Source organism: Heterodontus francisci, chromosome 18, assembly GCF_036365525.1.
Source record: "Heterodontus francisci isolate sHetFra1 chromosome 18, sHetFra1.hap1, whole genome shotgun sequence".
Taxonomy (NCBI): Eukaryota; Metazoa; Chordata; class Chondrichthyes; order Heterodontiformes; family Heterodontidae; genus Heterodontus; species Heterodontus francisci.
Genome location: NC_090388.1, coordinates 83,744,952 through 83,769,744, shown reverse-complemented (window position 1 = coordinate 83,769,744; position 24,793 = coordinate 83,744,952). Strand labels below are relative to the sequence as shown.

Sequence of the window (24,793 nt, the reverse complement as noted above, 5' to 3'; positions counted from 1 at the left end):
GCCTTTCAAGACCTCAGGATGTCCACAACTGCTTTACAGCTAATGAAGTACTTTTGAACTGTGTAATGTATGAAATGTGGCAGCCAATTTATGTGCAGCCAGCTTCCAAAACAGCAATGTGATAATGACCTTTTTCTAAATGTTGGTTGAGGGATAAATATTATCCAGGACACTGGGAGCGATGGCTCAGTGCTGTATGGGGTGTGGCTTTTATTTGTTAGACCATTGTGCAGCACTCTGACATTTTATGACATTAAATTTTCATGGAATGAGCTACATTCTATTTTACAAATCTTTGATAGGATGCATGAAATAAATCAATCGGTCATACTTTCTCCTTCACAGGTACTGAACACCATGTGTGGGTATGAGACTCAAAAGCTGGAGCTTTGGACAGCCCGGAAACAAATCTACACTGATGGATGTTTGGACAATATCGTCAAATGGGGACATCAGAACCTGTTTCTGATTGGTGGTGTGAGCCTTGGCCTGCTCCTGCTGGAGGTCCGTGTTGCACTCTCGATTTTATCAATATTCATGTCATCATTGGTTCTTTGAACTTTCTTCCAAGCTCCTCAGTTTCTAGGGCTGAAGGGAGGAAAGATCAATTTGTATTCCTGCTCCTGGTCGTTATTCCTGGTCATCTCTTTTTCTGAAATCAAGAGTGTTCACTACTTTGCTTATTCTTTCAATATAGTGCAACTACTCACCTCCCTTATTCAGCACCTCCTATGAACTTTCGATCCTTAAATTCCAAGTGACAGTGAAGGAACGGCGATAAGGTTCCAAGTCAGGATGGTGTGTGACTTGGAGGGGAACTTGCAGGGGGTGGTATTTCCATAGGTCTGCTGCCCTTGTCCATCTAAGTGGTAGAGGTTGCAGGTTTGGAAGGTGCTGTCGAAGGAGGCTTAGTGAGTTACTGCAGTATATGGTACACACTGTTGCCACTGCGCACCGGTGTTGAAAGGAGTTAATGTTTAAGGATGGGGTGCTGATCAAGCGGGCTACTTTGCCCTGGATGGTGTCAAGCTTCTTGAATGTTATTGGAGCTGCACTTAACCAGGCAAGTGGAGAATATTCTATCACACTCTTGACTTGTGCCTTGTAGATGGTGGACAGGCTTTTGGGAGTCGAGAGGTGAGTTACTTGCCGCAGAATTCCCAGCCTCTGACCTGCTCTTGCAGTCACAGTATTTATATGGCTGGTCCAGTTAAATTTCTGGTCAATGGTACCCGCCACGATGTTGATGGTGTGGGATTCAGTGATAGTAATACCGTTGAAGGAGAGAGGGTTACATTCTCGCTTGTTGGAGATGGTCATTGTTTGGCACTCATGTTAGTTGCCACTTATCAGTCCAAATCTGAATGTTGTCCAGGTCTTGCTGCATGTGAACACAGACTGCTTCAGTATCTGAGTAGTTGCAAATGGTACTAAACACTTGGCAATCATCATTGAACAACCTCATTTCTGTCCTTCTGATGGAGGGAAGGTCATTGATGGTTGGGCCTAGGACACTACCCTGTGGAACTCCTGCAGTGATGTCCTGGGGCTGAGATGATTGGCCTCCAACAGCCACAACCATCTTCCTTTGTGCTAGATATGACTCCAACCAATGGAGAGTTTTCCCCCAATTCCCTTTGGCTTCAATTTTGCTACACTCAGTAAAATGCTGCCTTGATTTCAAGGGCAGCCACTCTCACTTTGCTGATGATTGAGAGTAACCTGATGGGGTGGTAATTGGCTGGATTGAATTTGTCCTGATTTTTGTGAACTATACGTACCTAGCCATTGTCGGGTAGATGCCTGTGTTGTAGCTTGGCTAGGGGCACAGCTAGTTCTGGAGCACAAGTCTTCAGAACTACAGCTGAAATGTTATCAGGGCCCATAGCCTTTGCTGTACCCTGTGCCTTCAGCCGTTTATTGATATCACATGGAGTGCATTGAGGTGGTTGATGACTGGCCTCTGTGATGCTGGGGACCTCAAAAGGAGGCTGAGATGGATCATCCAGTTGGCATTTCTGGTAGAAGATGGTTACAAATGCTTCAGCCTTGTCTTTGGCACTGCCATTCTGGGTTCCCCATCATTGCCTCTTCCAATTGGTGTTCAACGTGGAGGAGTACTGATTCATCAGCTGAGGAAGAGTGATAGGTGGTAATCAGCGGGAGGTTTTCTTGATGCCATGAGACTTCATGAGGTACAGAGTCAATATTGAAGACTCCCAGGGATACTCCCTCCCGATGGTATACCTCTGTGCTACCACCTCTGGTAGCAGGGATAGAGATGGAGGAGTTTGGGACATGGCTGTAAGGTATGATTTGGTGAGCATGACTGTCAGGCTATTGCTTACTAGGCTGTAGGACAGCTAGTCTTTGGCACAAGTCCCCAGGTGTTAGTGAACAGGACTTTGCAGGGTTGACTGGTCAGGGTGTGCCTTTGTCATTTCCAGTGCCGAGGTCAATGCTGGGTGGTCCCGTCTGGTTAATTCCTTTTCAATTTTCTGTAGCTGTGTGATACAGCTGAGTGGCTTGCTAGGCAATTTAAGAGTGCAGTTAAGAGTCAATCACATTGTAGGCCAGACTGGTTAAGGACTGCAGATTTCCTTCCAGGAAGGGCTTGGTGAGCCAGATTGGTTTTTACAACAGTCTGGTAGTTTCATGGTCACCATTACTGAGGAAAGATTTTTTGGTTTCTTATTTATTAGTTGATTGAATTTAAATTCCACCTGTTGCCTTAGTGGGATTTGAACTCGTGTCTCTGAACATTAGTCCAAGCCTCTGGATTATTAGTCCAGTAACATTACCATTATGTTACCATTGCCATCTACTCTTGTCAGCATTGTTGCAGCTTTGGTTTTCCAAATAAAAAAAAACAATACCCACGTAATTAAATCTGTAAAGAGAAGAAAATTCTTCTAGGTCAAATGAGAAAGCATCAGTTTGGTAACACTAACATGTTTAATGATATGAATCCTCCATTGAGTGGGTTACCAGCTTTCATCATGTGCAATGAACGGCAGCTGTATACAGTCAGCCTGGCAGACTTCAGATCTGTTGGGCTGTAGCTTTCCTGATAGCTTTGTGAATTTGGGGCTGAGATATACAGGCCTGGAAGGTTCCAGATTCAGTCCTTGGGAGTGAATTTTCTCTGACCTTCTCCCACTCTGCTGATGTCCCATATACAGCTGCAGAATGGGAGTAGATCTGAGGACATTGACCAGCCACCCCAGCCCATGGCCGGTGCTGAGTTAGCTGATTTAAGCTGGGTCGCAAGTACAATAATTGACCTCAGCATCTTTCGGTTAGGGGTTGATTCCTGTTCTACCAAAGCCTGCTGGAAGTATGTGCAGGCGCTGAATAAAGGCAGGATTAGGCACATGGCTTTCAGGTGGGGTGGGGGTATATATATATTGCAACACACAAGGCATCGCAGATGTGTGGGACAGGCTGGATGGACAAGAGGATCTATTCCTGCCCGTTATTGTGCGGTGTTTGCAGACTGAGCTGTGGTGTTGAAACCTGGTAAATAGCCTGTCCCCGGTCACCAGACACCACAAACCAAATACAAAAAGAACATCATTTGGCACCTGGTATCCTTGGAACTTTAACCCAACAAGAAGAGAGGCGAACTTCCTGACGCTCTTATCTTTTCTTTATTTTCAGATTTTGGTGCTCTCACTGACGGTTGTGTTACTGAACCAAATCCAGTCCATCAAGAAACGAATCGTTCAAAGGACCATTGCATAATCACCTCTGCTCCCAGAGCCAGTCATCCTTCTCATTTAGCCATTGGCAACATCCAGGGAGGAGAAACAACTGTTCTCCATAAAGGTCCACTGCATTTCTTCTGACTGCATTGAACCCTCACTACACCTCACTGAACATGGGCAATCTAACTAGACTGTGAGGAATCCTTCCCATATTACCACCACCAGGAATGAGAGGGAAATATTTTTCTTTGCTAATTTTCACTGATCAGCACCGAAAGACACTGCCTCTTGCTAGTTCCATGGATGACACAGCCCTCCAGTAACTCTCTTAAATAGCCAATCTTCGATGACTCACCACAGCACCATTCAGTCGGATATTTTACCATAGGGGATGAGGGTCAATGCAACTATGCCCAATTCTGCTGTCATTCAATGGCTGCACACAAATAAATTCACAGTATATTGAGCAATCCTGGCTGACTTTTCCTCTCATTAGATTCGGGCACTGAGGCCAACTATAGTAACCATCCTGCTGTCCCAATTGTACGGAGCGGATCAATTGGGGCCTTCTGATTTGCATGACCCAGTATTATGTAGGGTGGCACCTGGACCCACTTGGAAGGGAGTTCTCAATTCATTTTAAATACAAAAGGTACAGTCTGCAACCCATTGTAATTTTTGCATTATCTATCTTGCATATTAAAACAGTGGCTGAGAAATTTGTGTTCCTGTTTTTTGGGCACAGGTTTTGTGATTTGCAACCTGCCTGCACTGGTTCTGAACAAGACAGGCAGTGCGTAGATTTGGTGCATCCAAATGTAGCATCTTGCCAGGGTCTGTCCTGCATTGCTTCCTTTTTCTTCATGCGGCCTGCTGCCTCTGCCTCTGCACTCTGCAGGGGGCTGAAGAGCGTTGTGCTGAAATCACAAGGTGCAATCAACCTGCTCGTCTTAAAGGCAGGCTGTCCCTCTTAAAAGGAAGCTGCATTCCTAAACTGAAAGTTGCTGATAAATTGATAAATGATTTTGCAATACTCAAGCTGCAGGGAAATGGTAAAGTGGGCTAGGGATAGGGCTCACAGATCCAGTGACACCGCTTTGGAAGCCCTTGTCACACAACTGGAGCCTAGGAAAGAGGCCATATTTTCTTCACAGGGGTTGCAGGAGGTCCTCAAAGAACACCGGACTGGATTTTGTGCTGGAGGTGGGGCTCCCAGTGCCTGACCGACCACCGTCCCCCCCAACCCCACCTCTGTCTTTTTCCGGTGCCAACACCCCACCCACCCCCCAGCCCCCCCATTCCGGAGCGATCCGCTGGTCTTTGTTTGTCAAAGTTTTAAAGGCGGGATCCCCATCCTTTTAAAGACTTTAAAGGGACAGGCATCCCACCTCCGAGAGCTGCCATTCAGAGGGCCTTGTCCCAGGCCCAGCGGTGGAACCCCAGAACAGAGGTAGATGAGGTGAAGTCGCCGTGACCAGTTCGGAAGGTTGTTGGTGTGGTGGTTATGCGATGTGATGCGAAGATGCTTTCACTCACCTTGACCACTCATGTGAAATCATTAAACTTTTTTCAGCACTGCTGCCATATCCCTGGGGCCAGACTCCGGGTGCTCACCTCCACGGCAACATGCTGCCACTCCCTTCAGAGGATGGCCAGCATTTTATAGGTCCCCCCGAGGCATGATCGGAGATGGCGGGGGGTGCATGGAGAATTGTGGCGGGTGGCGGGGGAAGTGGCGGAAGCCACACAGCAATTAGGAATGTACCACCAGGGGACAAACAGGCCACACACTTGTAGAAGTCCCTTTAAGGTGCACAGCCATGCAGCAATCCTAAATGCACTGCACAGTGCAATGAACCGGCCGCGCACAGCAGTGGGCAATTAGTGGGAGCATTGGTTGTAAGTCACATGTAGAGGGAGTAGCCCTTGTGCTGCAACAGCCAGCCTCTGGTTCTGCGAGGAGCCCCAAGAACAATGGGTTGGGCAGACTGGTGCAGGGTGAAGGCATCAGGGCTGTTGTCAGGTTGGTGGACATTCACCAAAATAAATATCTTGGTATGGTTGGGCACCAACTGCACAGTTATCAAGTGGAAACCCCTGCGGTTCATGTACCTATCCTTGTTGACATGGGGAAGTCACAGAACCACCTGGGTGCAGTTGATGTCTCTCTGCACCATCGGGAATCCCGCTATCTTGGTGAAGCCGCATGCCCTTCTATTCAAGTCTTTCCTCCTGAGTGAGAAGAAGATGAAGCCCTTTGCTTGGTGCAAATGGCCTCTGTCATTGCCCAGATGCTGCAATGTATGACATTCTGCTAGATGTTCACGAAGTCTGCCATTTCCGCCTGGATGGACCTGGATACATAAAAGGTGAGGGTGATGGTGACCTTGATGGCCACTGGGAAGCCTGTCCTCACCCTGCTGTGAGGCTCCATGACCACCTCCTTGGTGAATCAGAGTCAGTTCAGGCATTGCTCCTGTCTCATTTCAACGTAGGAAAGCTGCTCCTGGAAAACCTGTGGCAAGTATGGCCTTCAATGGAGAGCCCTCCTCCTCCTCCCTCCTCTAGAGATTCTCCTCTTTGCCTCCATTCCATTTCTTGGTCATGTTGCAGGCCAAGAAGCACTGCAACAACTGTCCCCATATCTGTGTCAGCTAGCCCTCTCTCCTCTCCAAATGTATTCGGTAAATGGCAAAATACACCTCCAACAACCCAGCACTGTGCTTCCACCAACTTTTCCTAAGCAAAAGTAATTCAAAAGCACCCCACCTTTAACTTGTTGAGTGGCCTTTTAAATAGCCCTGATTCAGGGCCTGTCTTGTAGCAAAGCACCTGTTTTTTTGGTGAGTAATGTACGAATTTCTAGCCAGGACCTGTGTAGTCCAAATTAAATATCCTGGTGTCGCGCCAGCCAGTTGGGCTGTGTGACATCAGGAAAGCATCACTTCAGAGCCTAATGTTGCACAGAGGGGACGGCCACATATGCACCCTTTTACAAATGAGGTGCCACCCGGGCCGTGTAGGAAACAGCTGGCGGCACCTCACGCCCCAGAAAAGTGGTGCTAGAGGAATGAATTTTGTACCCAGTGTGTAGAACACATTTCCTGTCCATCTCACTTCAGGTGTCACACTCAACCCTCCATGTCATACTTCAAAAACCAAACAAAGAAACTCTCCGGGAACACAAAGTACCAGAGCAACAATATTCATAGCCTTGTAATGAACCTTTGTATGAACTCATCCAGTGTTTACTTAACTTCAGTTAACCTTTGCCTGAACTTGCACAGTGTTTCCTTAACTTATTAATATTTGTATGAACTCACCCCAGGTTTACTTAACTGTAATTAAACTTTGTATGAATTCACAAAGTGCTAACTTAACTGTATGAAGTATTGTAGTATTTACTTCACAGTAATTCCACTTTTTAGCCTCAAAGGGACACGCACCCTCACACTGCAGCAGAATAATGACTTACTGGCTGAGAATTTCTTCAGGGCTCACCAGAGTAGTGACCGTCTCTTCATTGGGCGATTGCAGGAATCATCTCTTATATGGTCTATTTATAAGTTACAATGGTCAGTGGGGAGAAACCTGGGGAAATTTGCGACAATTGTGTTTTACATGGTATAACGGGGATGATTCTGTCATTGCAGGATTGCATCTTTCAGAGAGCAGCTCTTGCACCCATTTTCTACTGGCCAACAATTCTCTGGTCTGCTACTTTTTATGTCCTTGAGCGCTTGTGCCCGGTTTGTGCATAAGCCACTTTAAGGTCATAGACATGAGGGTTTTTTTAAATTTATGTAGAGTAAATAAGAAGAAACTGTATCCAGTGGCATGAGGGTTAGTAGCCAGAGCACACAGAATTAACATAATTGGCAAACATATCAGTGGGGAGGTGAGGAGAATGTTTTTACTTAGCAAGCTACTCCCCTTCAATAGCTCAGCTGGTAAAGCTGAGGCTTGTAGAGGAAAGCAAAGCACAGTTGCCAGTTCAATTTCAACACGAGGAAACCAGTATCATTTTGTCAGCTGTGGCCCAGTTGGTAACACTCTTGCCTCTGAGTTACAAGGTTCAGGGTTCAAATCCCGCTTCGGGACTTGAGCACAAAAATCTAGGCTGACACTCCACTGCAGTACTGAGGGAGTGCTGCACTGTTAGAGGTGCCATCTTTTGGATGAGACGTTTAAACCGAGGCCTCATCTGCCCTCTCAGATGGATGTAAAAGATCCCATGGAGCTACTTTGGATAAGAGTGGGGGAGTTACCCCCAGTGTCTTGGCCAATATTTATCCCTCAATCAACATCACAAATACAGATTATCTGATCATTATCAATTGCTATTTGTGGGTGTTTGCTGTGTGTATACAGGCTGCCGTGTTTCCTGCATTACAACAGTGACTACACTTTCAGAAAGTACTTCATTGACTGTCAAGCACTTTGAGATGTCGTGAAAATCACTATATAAATGCAAGACTTCCTTTCTGAAACGTCAGTTCTAATGAAAAGTCACAGACCTGAAACGTTAACTCTGTTCCTCTCTCCACAGATACTGCCTGATCTGCTGAGTAATTCCAACACTTTCTGTTTTTATTTCTTCCAAGTTGTTCCAAACTGGAATGCATTGCCTGAAAAGGCAGTGGAAGCAGCTTTCAAAAGAAAATTGGGTAAATACTTGAAAGGAAAAATATTGCATGGCTATGGGAAAAGAGCAGGGGAATGGGACTGTTTGGATAGCTCGTCAGAGAGCTCACACAGATACAATGGATCAAATAAGCTCTCTCTGTGCTGTATGATTCTATTACTTAATGCAAAGATGTTTATCTGAACATCTATCACAATCCTATGGAATTTACTCTGATGTTTTTTCCTTGTCTGTCCATTTGGAAGTCAAGCTCTGGATGCTGCATGATAAAGCTCTTAATGGGAACAGGCTTTGTATTTTGTCTTGCAGTGTTTATGTGACCTTTCTCACACTGTACTGCCACAGCACTGCCCTCTGAAATGGCCTAGCAAGCTGCTCAGTTGTGCCACACTGCTACGATAAATCAAAATAAGAATAAAACCAAATGGACCATCCAGCATTAACCTAGACATCGGAATCGGAGACAACAAAAGCACATCCAGCCCAGTCAATTCTTTAAAATCCTCCTCACAGACATGGAGATTTGGGCCAAACTGGGACAGCCTGACATAGTCACACTCACAGAATCATACCTTTCAGCAAATGTCCCAGACTCCTCCATCACCATCCCTGGGTATGTCCTGTGTCCCACCAGCTGGACAGACCCACCAGAAGTGGCAGAACAGTTGGGAGGGGATGCTCCTGGGCGTCCTCAACGTTGACTCCAGATCCCTTGAAGTCTCATGGCATCCGTTCAACCAAGGAAACCTCCTGCTGATTTAATAGAAGACTTCAAAAGGGAATTGGATAAACACTGAAAGGAGAACAAATTGGTGCAATGTTGGGGAAGAGAGGTGTGTGATTATAACTGTATTGCTCTTTGAAAGAGCCAGCACACAATTCTATGTTTCTATGATTACCACCTACCGCTCTCCCTCAGCTGATGATTCAGAAATCAATTTGGAACATTATTTGGAAGAACCACTGAGGGCAACAAGGGCACAGAAGTACTTTGGGTGGGGGGCTTCAATGTATATCTCCAAGAATGGCTCAGTAGCACCATTACTGATTGACCTGACAGAGTCCTGAAGGACATATCTGCTAGACTGGGCCTGCAGCAGGTAGTGAGAGAACAAACAAGAGGGAAAAACCTACTTAACTTCACCCTCACCATTCTACCTGTCATGGATGCAACTGAATATGGCAGTATTGGTAGATTAGCATTGCCCAGTCCTTATGGAGACAAGGTCCCGTTTTCACACTGAGGACACACTCCATTGTGTTGTTTGGCACTACCACCGTGCTAAATGGATAGATTCAGAAACAGATCTAGCAGCTCAGAACTGGGTGACCAAGGCTGGGAACGAAATATTCAAGGGTATTTGACATTTCAGAAGGATAGGAAGAAAGGAAAAGGAGGTGGGGTAGGTCTGTTAATAATGAGATCAGTAGATAATAAAAAATGATCTTGGCTCGGAAGAGCAAGATGTAGAATCAGTTTGGGTGGAGATAAGAAATAGAAAAAGAAAGGAGTCACTGGTGGGAGTAGTTTATCGACCCCCGAACAGCAGTTACACTGTATGACAGAGTACAAATCCAGAAATAATGGGGCTTGTAGGAAAGGTAGTGCAATAATCATGGGCAATTTTAATCTTCATATAGATTGGACTAATCAAATTGACAAAAGTAGCCTGGAGAATGAGTTAATAGAGTGTATTAGGGACAGTTTCTTAGAGCAATACATTCTGAGACCAACCCAGGAGCAGGCTATTTTAGACCTGGTAATGTGTAATGAAACAAGATTAAGAAATGACCTCGTAGTAAAAGATCTTCAAGGCAGTTCTGAAGAAGGGTCACTGACCTGAAACGTAACTCTGCTTCTCTCTCCACAGATGCTGCCAGACCTGCTGAGTATTTCCAGCACTTTCTGTTTTTATTTCAGATTTCCAGCATCCGCAGTATTTTGCTTTTATATAGGAGTGCTCATAACATGATCAAATTTCATATTCAGGTTGAGGGTGAGAAATTTGGGTCTGAGACTAATATCTTAAACTTAAATAAACACAATTACAAGTATATGAACACCCAGTTGACTAAAGTGGACCTGGAAAATAAGTTAAAAGGTAAGTCAGTCGAGAAGCAGTGGCAGACATTTAAGTAAATATTTCATAACTCTCAACAAAGATATATTCCACTGAGAAAGAAAGACTCTATGAGAAGGATGCACCTTCCATGGCTAACTAAGGAAGTTAAGAATGGTATCAAATTGAAAGAAAAAGTGTACAATGCTGAAAAGATTAATGGTAGATCAGAAAATTGGGAAAATTTTAGCAAAGGATGGCTAAAATAAATAGGGAGAAGTTAGAGAATGGGAGTAAACCAGCAAGAAATAAAAAATCAGACAGTAAAGGCTTCTACAAATATATAAAAAGGAAGAGAGTAGCTAACGTAAGTGTTGATCCCTTAGAGGATGAGACTGGGAAATTAGTAATTGGAAACAAGAAAATGGTAGAGACCTTAAACAAGTATTTTGTATCTGTTTTCATGGAAGAAGACACAAAAAAATCTCAAGAATATTAGAAAATCAAGGGGCAAAAGGGTGGGTGGGACTTAAAATAATCACTATCACGAGAGAAAAAGTACTAGGAAAACTAAAGGCTGACAAGTCCCCTGGACCTAATGGTCTGCATCTTAGGGTCGTAAAAGAAGTGGCTGCAGCGATAGTGGATACATTGGTTGTAATCTTCCAAAATCCCCTGGAAAGGTCCCAGCAGATTAGAAAACCGCAAATTTAACACCTCTATTCAAGAAAAGGGGAGAGGGTGACAGAAAGCAGGAAACTATAGGTCAGTTAGCCTAACCTCTGTCATTGGGAAAATGCTGGAATCCATTATTAAGGAAGTAGTCACATAATGCAATCATAATGCAATTAGGCAGAGTTAGCATGGTTTTACGAGAGGGAAATCATGTTTAGCAAATTTATTAGAGTTCTTTGAGGATGTAACAAGCAGGGTGGATAAAGGGGAACCAGTAGATGTAGTGTATTTGGATTTCCAAAAGGCATTTGATAAGGTGCCACATAAAAGGTTACTACATAAGACACGAGCTCATGGTATAGGAGGTAATATTAGCATGGATAGATGATTGGCTAACTAACAGGAAACAGAGTTGGGATAAATTAGTCATTTTTAGGTGGCAAACTGTAACTAATGGAGTGCCACAGGGATCAGTGCTGGGCCTCAACTATTTGCAATCTACATTAATGACTTGGATGAAGGGACCAGGTGTTTTGTTGCCAAATTTGCAGATGATACAAAGATAGGTAGGAAAACAAGTTGTGAGGAGGACACAAAGTGTCTGCAAAGGGATATAGATAGGTTAAGTGAGTGGGAAAAAATTGGCAGATGGCGTATAATGTGGGAAAATATGAGGTTGTCCACTTTGGCAGGAAGAATGGAAAAGCAGAATATTATTTACATGGAGAGAGACTACAGAGTGCTACAGAACAGAGGGATCTGAGTACCCTTGTACATGAATCACAAATAGCATGCAGGGACAGCATGTAAGTAGGAACGCAAAAGGAATGTTCACATTTATTCCAAGGGGGATGAAGTATAAAAGTAAGGAAGTCTTGTTACAACTGTACAGGGCTTTGGTGAGACCGCATCTAGAGTACTGCGTACAGTTTCATTCTCCTTATTTAAGGAGGGATATGCTTGCATTGGAAGCAGTTCAGAGAAGTTTCACTAGGCTGATTCTTGGGATGAAGGGATTGTTTTATGAAGAAAGGTTGAGCAGGTTGGGCCTGTAGTCATTGGAGTTTAGAAGAATGAGAGGGTATCTTAGAGAAACATATAAGATTCTGAGGGGGCTTGACAGGGTAGATGCTGAGAGGATGTTTCCCCTCATGGGAAATCTAGAACTTTCAAAATAAGGGGTCGCCCATTTAAGTTGTAGATGAGGAGGAATTTCTTCTCTCAGAGGGTCGTTAAGCTTTGGAATTCTGTACCCAGAGAGCATGCCAGCTGGGTCATTGAATATATTCAAGTTTGAGTTAGAAAGATTTTTGATCTACAAGGATTACGGGTAGGCAGAGGGAAAGGGGAATTAAGGCGAGAATCAGATCAGCCATGATCTTATTGGATGGCAAAGCAGGCTTGAGAGGCCGAATTACATACTCCTGCTCCTATTTCTTATAATCTTAAGGGCATCCATGAGCCACTGTGGACCATTTGCATCCACAGAATTGTGTTCAACCACAATTTATAATCTCATGTCCTGGCATAGCCTTTACTCTACCATTACCATCAAGCCAGGGAATCAACCCTGGTTCAATGATTACTGCAGAAAAGCATGCCAAGAGCAGCAGCAGTCTTATCTCAAAATGAGGTGCCAACTCAATGAAGCTATAACACAAGACTATATGCATGCTAAACAGTAGAAGCAACATGGTATAGAGAGAGCTAAGCAATCCCACAGCCAGCGGATCAGATCAGAGCTCTGTAGTCCTGCCATATCCTGTTGTGAATGGTGGTGAACAATTAAACAATTAACAGAAGGAGCAGTCTTCATGATCATCCCCATCCTCAATGATGACGGAACCCCACAACTGAGTGCAAAAGTCAAGGCTGAAGCATTTGCAACCATCTTCAACCAGAAGTGCTGAGTAAATGACCAATTGCGGCCTCCTCCTGAGATCCCCACTACCTCAGAAGCCAGTTTTCAGCCAATTCCATTCACACCATGCAGCATCAAGAAATTGCAGAGCGCATTGGATATAGCAAAAGCTGTGGGCCCCGACAGCACCTTGGTTGTAGTAGTGAAGACTTGCACCCCAGAACTAGTCACACCTCTAGCCAAGCTGTTCCACTACAGCTACAGCACTGGCATCTACCTGGCAATGTGGAAAATTCTCCAGATCTGTCCTGCCCACAAAAAGCAGGATAAATCCAATCTGGCCAACTACTGCCACATCAGTCTATTCTCAATCATTAGCAAAGTGATGGAAGGGGTCATTGACAGTGTTAATAAACAGCACTTACTCACCAATAACCTGCTCACCGATGCTCAGTTTAGCTTCTGCCAGGGCCACTTGGCTCCAGACATCATTGCAGTCCAGGTCCAAAGCTGGACAAAAGAGTTGAATTCCAGCAGTGAGGTGAAAGTGACTGCCCTTGATATTAACGTATCATTTGACCAAGTGTGGAATCTAGGAGCCCCTGCAAAATTGAAGTCCATGGGAAGCGAGGGGAAACTCCCCACTGGTTGGAGTCATACCTAGCACAAAGGAAGATGGTTGTGGTTGTTGGAGGTCAATCATCTGTGCCCTGGGACATCACTGCAGGAGTTCCTCAGGACAGTATCCTAGGCCCAACCATCTTCAGCTGCTTCATCAATGACCTTCCCTTATAAGCCTTTTTGTTTTAAAGCATTAACTCAGGCTTATCTATCATTTTTACCTGCGAATTGCAAGAGAGCAAATTGATGGCTCACTCAAAAGGTTGTTTTACTTAATGGGGTTATGGTTTTTTTGTACCCATGATTACAGATTTAAAATGGGCACAGACTTAAAATGTTTAGAGAAAATTATTACATATTTGATAGGTTGAGAGGAAGAGAAAAGTGATTAATTAAAAAAATTGCTTTGTTACTGTATGCCATCAAATAAACACTTCACAATATCTAGCATCAGAATATGTTTCCAGTAAGTTTAGATGTGCAGTCACCCGAAGTGGATTGCAGATTCTCCTTCTAATGCTCAGTCTGGATCCCCCCTCTTGACTGCAGTAAAAGTCACGATGTGTTCAACCTTTTATACCCCTTTTCAGGGGATGGACCTGAGTTACTATATTGACAGGCTGTACTGTCCTATGACGTTTCTCTTAAAAACACAATGCCCAATTATATTCTGAGCTCTTTGTTTAAACCATTGGGTTTGAACCCACCCAGAAGCTGACTAGCTTTCTTTTCGTAATTTCCCATCACATGAAGCCCCCTGTAGTCAACCTTCCAGATGAAGATGTTTGTAGAATTTGTAACAGAGCACCAGACACCATCTTATCTAATATGTACAGTCTCCAAGGTCTATCCAAATGCTAATGTCTCTTCTTCACCACACTATCTCTGTTTCTTACTGATCGCATTTGTTTAGTTTCACTGCCTTTCCACAGCCCAGCAAGTTTAATTTAAAAAGACTGAAAAACAAGTATTTCTTCCATCAGTGCTGTTTCCAGCTTCCCAAGGCATGCTGGTTGAATGTCAATTTGCTTCTTTTCTTTACACCTCCATCAAAGGTCAGAAGGGGGGATGTTCACTGATGATTGCTCTATTCACTACTATTATAGCTACCACAGTTCAACTCCCTACCTGATGGCAGCAAGTGTGTTTTGTTATTCGGGTTTGGTGTTTTATTTTTCAAATAAACCGACAGTGACTGGTTTTCTTGTGGGTTTACAAAAACGGAATATCAATTGTTTATTGATCAATATGCCTTATCCTGAAATGTTGCAACCACGTCCACTCATGCATTCGCTCGCACACTCATACAAAACTGACAGATAGAGAGGGAAAAAAGGTAAGGTGATTTTTTGGGGTGGAGAGTTCATGATAAACCTGTTGAACTCTCTAGTCAATCAAGATCTCGATGGGTGCAGGCCTGAGATGATCATAGATTTCTCTCTTGATTGAAAGTTCAGTTGAAGATAGTGGATCACTTCTAACTCACTGCTATAGAATGCAGATGTAGGATTCTACAACAGGAGGCCTGTCTTCTGGCTTGCTGGAAAACAAACAGCTGGATGTTACTTCTCACCTCCTGGTAGGAGATGTTCTGATCTCTTTCCCATGGCCCAGGATATGGCTACTTCATACATTTTTTGTTTTAGAAGAAGACATTCAATTCTAGAATGTTAACTGCTTCTCTCTGCATAGATGCTGCCTGACCTGCTGAGTATTTCCAGCATTTCTTGTTTTTATTTCAGATTTCCAGCATCTGCAGTGTTTTGCTTTTAATTCAATTCTGGAATGTTTTAGGATGGGGTGCAATTGACACCATTTAGCTTTGAAGATTTGTCCTTTGTCTTAGAGTCATAGAATCATACAGCACAGAAACAGGCTCTTTGGCCCATCATGTCTGTGCCAGCCATCAAGCACCTATCTATTCTAATCCCATTTTCCAACACTTATAGAGTCATAAAGTGTCTTTGTCAGACACTTTGAATACACAAAAGGCCAGTCCCTTTTTCTTCGGTAGCCATTTTGGTCCATTGTTCACTTTTTAAAATTAAGGTTCATTTTTAAAAGACAAAATCAGTTTTTCATAACGCTTCAGAATTAGTCCATAATTTGCATTATTGCACTTCCGGTGTGCGTGACACCACCATTCTGGGTACTGAATAGGTCTGAGCCTGTATGCAGCAGGATCTGGACAACATTCAGGCTTGGGCTAATAAGTGGCAAGTAACATTCACGCGACAGAAGTGTCACACAATGACCATCTCCTACAAGAGTCAATCTAACGATCTCCCCTTGACGTTCAATGACATTTTCATCCCTGCATCCCCCACCATTACCATCCTTGGGGCTACCATTGACCAGAAACTTAACTGGACCATCCATATTAATACTGTGGCTACAAGAGCAGGACAGAGGCTGGGAATTCTGTGGTGAGTAACTCACCTCCTGTCTACCCAAAGTCTGTCTGCCATCTACAAGGCACTAGTCAGGAGTGTGATGGAATACTCTCTGCTTACCTGGTTGGGTGCAGCTCCAACAACACTCAAGAAGCTCAACACCATCCAAGACAAAGCCGTCTGCTTGATTAGCACCCCATGCACCACCTTCGACATTCAATCCCTCCACCACCAGTGCACAGTGGCAGCAGTGTGTGCCATCGATAAGATGCACTGCAGCAACTCACTAAGGCTCCTTCGACAGCACTTTCCAAACCTGTGATCTCCAGCCCCTAGAAGGACAAGGTCAGCAAGAACATGGAAAAGCCACCACCTCCAATTTCTGCTGCAAGTTACACATCATCCTGATTTGGGACTATGTCGCTGTTCCTTCTTACTCACTGGATCAAATTCTGGAACTCCCTACTCAACAGCACTGTTGTACCTTCACTAAATGTAATGCAGTGTTTCAAGAAGGTAGCTCACCACCACCTTCGCAAGGGCAATTAGGGATGAGCAAAAGATGCTGGCCTTGCCAGCAATAGCCAATGTCATGAATGAATAAAGAAAAATACTCCTTGGAAGATAAGTTCCAAATCAGGCAGAGGAACAGAGGAACGTTCAGGTAGAGATACACAGATCACTAAAAGTAGCAATGCCAGGTAACAAGGCCATTAAAAAAGGACAATAAACCTTATGGAGATTCTTTCTGGAGGGGTAGACTTGTGAAGCAGAGACGTTATGCTAAACTTGTTTAAAAAATTTGGTTAGGCCACACCTCAAGTACTGTGAGCAGTTCTGGTCTCCATATTATGCCTTTGTCCTTTGTGTTATGACCAAGGCAGGAGTAATGCACTGTTAATTCAGTCCCACTACTCCACAGGTCACAACATATCAAGAAGGTTTTTTACCTACAAAAGAATAGCCAAATTAGACACTCAATTTGTCCCCCAGAATAAAGCACAGTAAACCAGGTTTCTTTAAACAACAACATTAACTATTTATTTGAAAATAAATAATAAGTCTCAACTACTAACAAGATAAATCTCTACATATGAAAATCTCCTTATCTCCTTAACCCTCATGCACACACACATCCATTAAAAAAATGGTGAACTGGGAAAAAAGGATTTTGGTTTACAGCTGTTCCTTAGCAGTGGAAGGAATAATAAAAGAAATAATTGCATTTATCACATTCTGGTAGGATGGTTTCAGTACGGTGAGGTGTCCCAGAGTCAAATAGTCAGATACCACTTAAGTTTCTCTGGGCAAGGTTGTTGAACAGTCTATGATGGGTAGGAGTTCAAGGCAATTTGTTTGCAGCAGACGTCACACCGATCTTTCAGCAACAGTGTAGCAACAGGTCAGCAGTCTAGCAGTAGAAGCTTTCTTGAGATTTCAGGATCTCCCAAAACACAGGAGGCAACAGGAAACACTCTTGAGGCAGAAATTATTCAAAGACTAGTGGCAATAAAAATCTGCTACCTCTGACATACAGGGGTTTCTTCTCTGAAAAGCAGTCTTCCTCTACAGAGAGAAGTAACTCTTTTTTCCCTGGACTTTTTTTCTCTCTCTGGGCAGATCACAGCCACATTTCAAATGCAGGCTTTCTTTTCAAGAGATGCAAGTCTTCCTTTACAGACAGAGGTATTCTTCTCCAGTCTCCAGGCAGGTCTCAGCCAGATTTCAACTGTCTGCTCTTTGTCCAACTCACTGGCTTTTAAAGGGTCCAAAGTGAAAAAAAAGCCTTCCTGAACATGGTCACATATCCAAACATAGAATGTCCCTTGTTATTCCAAAAATTGTTCTGAGGAAGGTTAAACCCCTGTGGTTTCCTTGAAATTGCCTGCTTTCCTGTCCTTGTACAAGTTCAATTTCCTTTCAAAACACCCATAAAATTTAGCTTTTGTTATGAACTTCCTTTCAAAATATTGCAAAATTTTCAACTATTTGCAGGTATCTTAAATGTCCACTGAACATCCTTTTTTTCAGTTTTTTAAAACACACAGAATTCGAAGTTTTTAGTACAAAAATAAAACCTTATAACAATTGCCTCATATCCCTCTTCCTCTGCAATCTCCTCCAGCCATACAATCCTCCGAGATATCTGCACTTCTCCAATCCTGGCCTCTTGAGCATCTTTGATTACATCGTTTCGTCTTTGGCTGTGATTAGACTGTGTAGCTCTTCGTTGACTGACACGGGCATGATGGGCTGAATGGCCTCCTTCTCTGTTGTAAATTTCCTATGATTCCATGTTTCAATGGTGGCCCTGCCTTCAGCAGCTCTGGAAATCCCTCCCTACAGCTCACCGCCTCTCAACCGCCCTTCTGTCCTTTAAGACAATCCTTAAAACCTCCCTAATTGGCCAAGCTTTTGTCCATCTGTCCTAATATCTCCTTATGTAACTCAGTATCAAATTTTACTCTATCATGTTCTTGCGACAGGCCTTGGGAATTTTTTTATGATGGTAGACATGCTACATAAATACCTGTTGCAGTTGTTATAAGAAAGATAAAGAGGCACTGAAGAAGCTGTAATAATGATTTACTAGGATGATACCAGAACTGATAGGTTATACTTATCAGGAAAGATTTAACAGGCTTCTCTAGAAAAGAGAAATCTGAGGGGTAACCTGATAGGGATGTACAAGATTTTGAAAGGGTTTAAAAGGGTAGATGTAGAGAAGATGGCCAATATTTTACAGGGAGGTGGTGGCCCCACCCACTGGCTGAAAAGCCCGGGGCGAGCCCGCCTCCACTGGCCCTGGAAGCCACAAGCATATTTTATGGTTTTCAGGCAACTAATTGCCTGTAGTCATGGCTTCCCCACTCTGAGGCAGGATGTCCCACCTCTAAGAGCCACCAGCCAATCAGAGGGCTGGCAGCTCTTCAGGCCTTGCAGTGCCACTGGGTGCAGTGGCCATTGCTGGGACTGCACCCAGCAAGAAGAGGCACCATGGATGCCGGCCTCAGAAGCAAGTAAGTGGGGTCGGGGCGTGCCAAGGCCAATCAGCCAGGCCCAGGCAAGGGGGAGCAGATCTTGATGGAGAGGGCAGGAGGGGGCTGTCTTTCATGGGGTACAGGGTGCCCAATCAGGAGAGTCCTTCCCAGCCCGCAATGAGGCCACTTAAAGGCCTCAATTAGCTAAAGGGCGGGCTGATCGCCTCTCATATTCCCCACTGCTGGTAAAATACCATCGGGGGAGGATAGGCAACAGGCAAGGCACCTCCTGCCTCCTACCCGATTTTATAGCCCCTCCTCCCAGGTTGAGGCGTAAAATTCCAGCCGATGTTTCCACTTAAGGGTGAAAGCAGATCTAGGGGACATAACTTAGTAACTAATAAATCCAATAAAAAAATTCAGAAGTACCTATTTACCTGAAGTGCAGTTAGAATGTGGAACCCGCTACTACAAGTAGTAGTTGAAGTGAGTAGCATAGAAGCATTTATGGGGAAGATAGATAAACACATGAGGGAGAAAGGAATAGAAGGATATGTTGATGGGGGTTAGGTGAAGAAGGGTGGAAGGAGGCATGTGGAGTATAAACATCAGCATGGACTTGTTGGGCCAAATGGCCTGTTTCTGCTTCATAAATATTATGCAATACGTTAAATATAAGTTAAAAAAATTATTGAAGATGAGAAAAATGGTAGTTTTGAAGAATCATCAATCAGGTAGTTTGTCTTTTTGCATCCCAATTGGTGTGAGAAGGTGGTATGATGAGAGGATGAATGTACAACAGGCACTTGGGTGTGGGGCAGTTAGAGGCAAGAGGTCAAGAGGGCGGCACAGTGGCGCAGTGGTTAGCACCGCAGCCTCACAGCTCCAGGGACCCGGGTTCGATTCCGGGTACTGCCTGTGTGGAGTTTGCAAGTTCTCCCTGTGTCTGCGTGGGTTTTCTCCGGGTGCTCCGGTTTCCTCCCACAAGCCAAAAGACTTGCAGGTTGATAGGTAAATTGACCATTATAAATTGTCACTAGTATAGGTAGGTGGTAGGGAAAATATAGGGACAGGTGGGGATGTTTGGTAGGAATATGGGATTAGTGTAGGATTGGTATAGATGGGTGGTTGATGTTCGGCACAGACTCGGTGGGCCGAAGGGCCTGTTTCAGTGCTGTATCTCTAATCTAAAAAAAAATGAAACCTCCAGGAATGCATTCACTGAGAGTTGGCAACCTTAGCCATTGGCTGAAATAAAAGCCCATTCTGGGTGTCTGTAAGTAACCATGTTTGTCTAATAGTGGTTTGACGTGTACTTGAGGCAACTTTCAGTGGAATGTGTGACAAACGTGTACATATAAACTGTGATAAAGTTATCTCTTTGGTTTGATGGTACCACTCTTTCCTTAGAGTCAGAAGAGTGTGAGTTCAAGCCACACTCCAGGATTTGAGTACATAATCGCGACATACCATGGTAGTACTAAGTGAGTGATGTGCTTTGGTAGATGCCATCATTTGGTCGATGTATTAAATTGAGGTCCTGTCTGCTTAATGGTGAGCAATTAGGTGTGATGGAAGAGCAAAGGGATTTGGGCATTCATCTGCACAGATCACTAAAATCTAGTGGACAGCAATAAGAAATCAAAAAGGTTAAGGGAATAAGCTCTTTGTCTCAAGGGGGCTGGTCCCCCTTTTAGAGTAACTGCATTCAGTTTCTGGGGACTTCAGCTCAGGAAGGTTATACTGGCCTTGGAGGTGGTGCAGTGCAGATTTACCAGAATTATGCTGAAGCCAGAAGTGTTAAATTATGAGGACAGGTTGCACAAATTGTTTTTTATTTCATTGAACTCGGAAGGTTGAATGTTTATCGGGTAACTTGGTGCAGTAAAGAAAGAGGTGCTGTTCTGGTATTTTAGAAATAAAAGAGCAGTCCAAGAGAGGGAGCAGGAGACAGCAAGACCTGAGAGCTGAGGTCTAGAGTCATTAATTAAAATTAATAGTTTAAACAAGGTACTAACTAGATTCTAAAAGAGGGAATAGAGATTTTTGTTTTAGATCATGGATGGGCAGGTGCTTGCAATTCCTGCTCCATATGAGAACTTCAGGACACTTCATGTGTCTTGGGAAACCATCTGTGCAGGAAGCATCTCCAGCTGCTTGAGCTCAAACTCAGGGGCAGCTGGAGTCACTGCGGAGCATCAGGGAGGATGAGTTTCCTGGACCGTACGTTTCAGGAGGTGGTCACCCCACAGGCAGTGGGAGTTCAGGGTAGTAGATGGGTGGCCATTCAAAAGAGTAGGAAGAGGCAGGAAGTACAGGAGTCTTCAAGGTGTGTGCCACTCTCAAACCAGTACTTCGCATTGGACATTGCTGGGAGTGACGACACCTTGAAGGAGTGCAGTCTAGACCATGGTACCAATGGGCAAGGGACTGCACAGGGGGGAACAGCAAAGTATAGAAATGCAGTCATTATAGAAGATTCCATAGGGGGACAGACAGACTTTTCTGGAACCGTCAACATGAGTGCCGCCTGGAGTATTGCTTCCCTGGTGCCAGGGTAATGGACACGATGCCGAGGATGCAGAATATTCTACTGGGGAAAGGGAGAAAGGGAGTGAGCCAGAAGTTGTGGTACACATTGGTACCAATGACATAGAGAGAGCAGGTATTGAAGACTTATGGTCAGATGTTCAGGAGCTAGGGAGGAAGTTAAAGAGTAGGACCTTGAAGGTAGTAACCTCTGGATTACTCCCAGTGCCATCCGTTAGCTGGAAAAGAAATAGGAAGATAGGGACAATCAAAACGTGGCTGAAGACATGGTGCAGGAGGGAGGGCTTCAGATTCTTGGGACATTGGGACCACTTCTGGGGCAGGAGGCCCCTATTCAAAAGGGATGGATTGCACCTCTACAGGACTGGGACAAACATTCTCATGGGGAGATTCACTAGTGGGGTTGGAAAGACTAGGTTCCAGCACATAGAAGTAGAAAAGAGGAATAAGGTGCATAAAGGAGTGAGTGTTGGATAGTACTAGAGAAGGAAGTAGTACCATATTAGACATAAAATCATAGAATTATAGATTGGTTACAGCACAGAATGAGGCCATTTGGCCTGTCATGTCCTTGCCAGCTTTCTGCAAGATCAACTCATATTGTCCCACTCCCCTGCCTTTTCACCGCAGCCCTACAAATTTTTTCTGTTCAAATAATTATCCAGTTCTTTTTTGAAGGCCATGATTGAATCTGCCTCCACCACACCATCAGGCCTTCCAGATCCTAACCACTAGCTGTGTAAAAACATTTTTCCTCACGTTGCTGTTGCTTCTTTTGCCAATCGCTTACATCAGTGTCCTCTGGTTCTGGATCCTTTGGCCAATGGGGACAGTTTCTCCCTATCTACTCAGTCCAGAACCCTCATGATTTTTAATACCACAAACAAATCTCCTCTTAATCTTCTCTTCTCCAAGAAGAACAGCCTCAGCTTCTCCAACCTATCCATTTAACTGAAGTTCCTCATCCGTGGAACCATTCTCGTGAATCTTGTCTGCACCCTTTCTAATGCTTTAACATCCATCCGAACATATGGTGCCCAGAACTAGACATACTACTCCAATTGAGACTGAACCAGCTTTTTAGATATTTTTATCATAACAACTTTGTTTTTGTAATCTATGCCCCTATTTATAAATCCCAGGATCTCATGTGCTTTATTAACTGCTTTCTCAACCTGCCTGCAACCTTCAATGATTTGTGCACATATACCCCAGGTCTCTCTGTTCCACCACTCCTTTAGAACTGCACGCTTTATTTTATATTGCCTCTCCTCATTCTTCCTACCAAAATGAATCACTTCACACTTTCCTGCATTAATTTTCCTTTGCCACTTGTCCATCCATTCCACCAGCCTGTCTATGTCCTCTTGAAGTTTATCACTATCCTCCTCACAGTTCACAATATTTCCAAGTTTTGTGTCTTCTGCAAATTTTGAAATTGTGCCCTGTAGATCCAAGTCTAGGTCATTAATATATATCAAGAAAAGCAGGGGTCCCAACACCGATCCCTGGGGAACCTTCCTCTAGTCCAAAAAACAACCGTTCACAACTACTCTCTGTTTCCTGTCACTCAACCAATTTCGTATCCATGCTGTTACGGTCCCTTTTATTCCATCAGCTCTAACTTTGCTGACAAGGCTGTTAAGTGGCACTTTATCAAATGCCTTTTGGAAGTTCAAATACATTTCATCAATTGCATAACCCTCATCAACCCTCTCTGTTACCTCATCAAAAAACTCAAGCAAGTTAGTTAAACATGATTTGCCCTTAACAAATCCTTGCTGGCTTTCCTTAATTAATCCACATTTGTCCAAGTGACTATTAATTTTGTTCTGAATTACCGTTTCTATAAGTTTTCCCATCACTGAGGTTAAACTGACTGACCTGTAGTTGCTGCACTTGCCCTTACAACCTTTTTGAACAAGGCTGCAACATTTGCAATTCTCCAGGCCTCTGGTACTAACTACATCTGTAGCAAAGGAGGATTGGAAGATTATGGTCAGTACCTCCACAATTTCCACCCTTACTTCCCTAAGTACACTTGGATGCATCTTATCTGGTCCTCCTGAGTTATCAACTTTAAGTACAGCCAGCCTATCTAATACCTCCTCCTTATCAATTTTAGCCTATCCAGTGTCTCAACTACCTCCTCTTTCACCATGTTTTGGGCAGCATTTTCTTGCTTGGTAATGACAGATGCAAAGTACTCATTTAGCACTCAGCCATGCCCTCTGCCTCTATGTGTCAATCCCTTTTTATTTCCCAAATCGGCCCTACTCCTCCTTTTACCACCCTTTTACTATGTATGCGCCTATAGAAGACTTTTGGATTCCCTTTTATTTTACTGCAAGTCTCTTATACTCTCTCTTTGCTTCTCTTACTTGTTTTTTTCACTTCCCCTCTGATCCATCTATATTCAGCCTGGTTCTCAATTGTATTATCCACCTGACATCGGCCATATACACTTTTTTCTGCTTCATCTTACTCTCTATTTCTTTCATCATCCAGGGAGCTCTGGATTTGTTTCCCCTACCTTTCCCCTTTGTGGGAATGTACTTTGACTGTATCTGAGCTATCTCCTCCTTAAAAGCATCCCATTGTTCTGTTATATTTTGCCTTCCAGTCTTTGATTCTAATTTACTTGAGCCAGATACATTCTCACTCCATTGAGGTTGGACCACCCCAATTAGTTATCTTTATTCTGGATTGCTCCTTGTTCTTTTCCATAGCTAACCTATGTTACGGACAGGTGGGAGATGTTAGGGATGGTTTCCCGTTTGCCACCTCTCAAATGACCAAAGACAGCTTGTTTTTGAAATGTCTGTTAACCCCTGAGCGTTTTAATGGTCAACAAACAGACTTTAAAAGAAATATAAATGTTTATTATACAATGCCCGAAAATACACGCAACTTCACCCACTCACACGTGCATACAGACACACACACACACGCACACACACACACACGCACGCGCGCGCACTTGCGCATACACATACACACACATACAAACTCCGCACAGGCAGTACCCAGAATCGAACCCAGGTCCCTGGAGCTGTGAGGCTGCAGTGCTAACCACTGCGCCACTGTGCCGCCCCCAGTCTTCCAGTCTTTTGCCTTCCAGTCTTTGATTCTAATTTACTTGAGCCAGATACATTCTCACTCCATTGAGGTTGGACCACCCCAATTAGTTATCTTTATTCTGGATTGCTCCTTGTTCTTTTCCATAGCTAACCTATGTTATGGACAGGTGGGAGATGTTAGGGATGGTTTCCCGTTTGTCACCTCTCAAATGACCAAAGA

General features: G+C 43.9%; 1 protein-coding gene across 1 annotated transcript in view; it reads left to right on the top strand.

The window, feature by feature from the left end:
• zgc:113223 (uncharacterized protein LOC541424 homolog) overlaps positions 1-4,325 on the top strand; it is a 35,652-nt gene extending 31,327 nt beyond the window's left edge. The window contains exons 7-8 of the mRNA XM_068051300.1: positions 346-504; positions 3,661-4,325. Coding sequence (XP_067907401.1) covers positions 346-504; positions 3,661-3,744 — 243 coding nt within the window. The 3' untranslated portion in view covers positions 3,745-4,325. The remainder of the gene's footprint in view (positions 1-345; positions 505-3,660) is intronic.
• Positions 4,326-24,793: the final 20,468 nt, after the last annotated feature.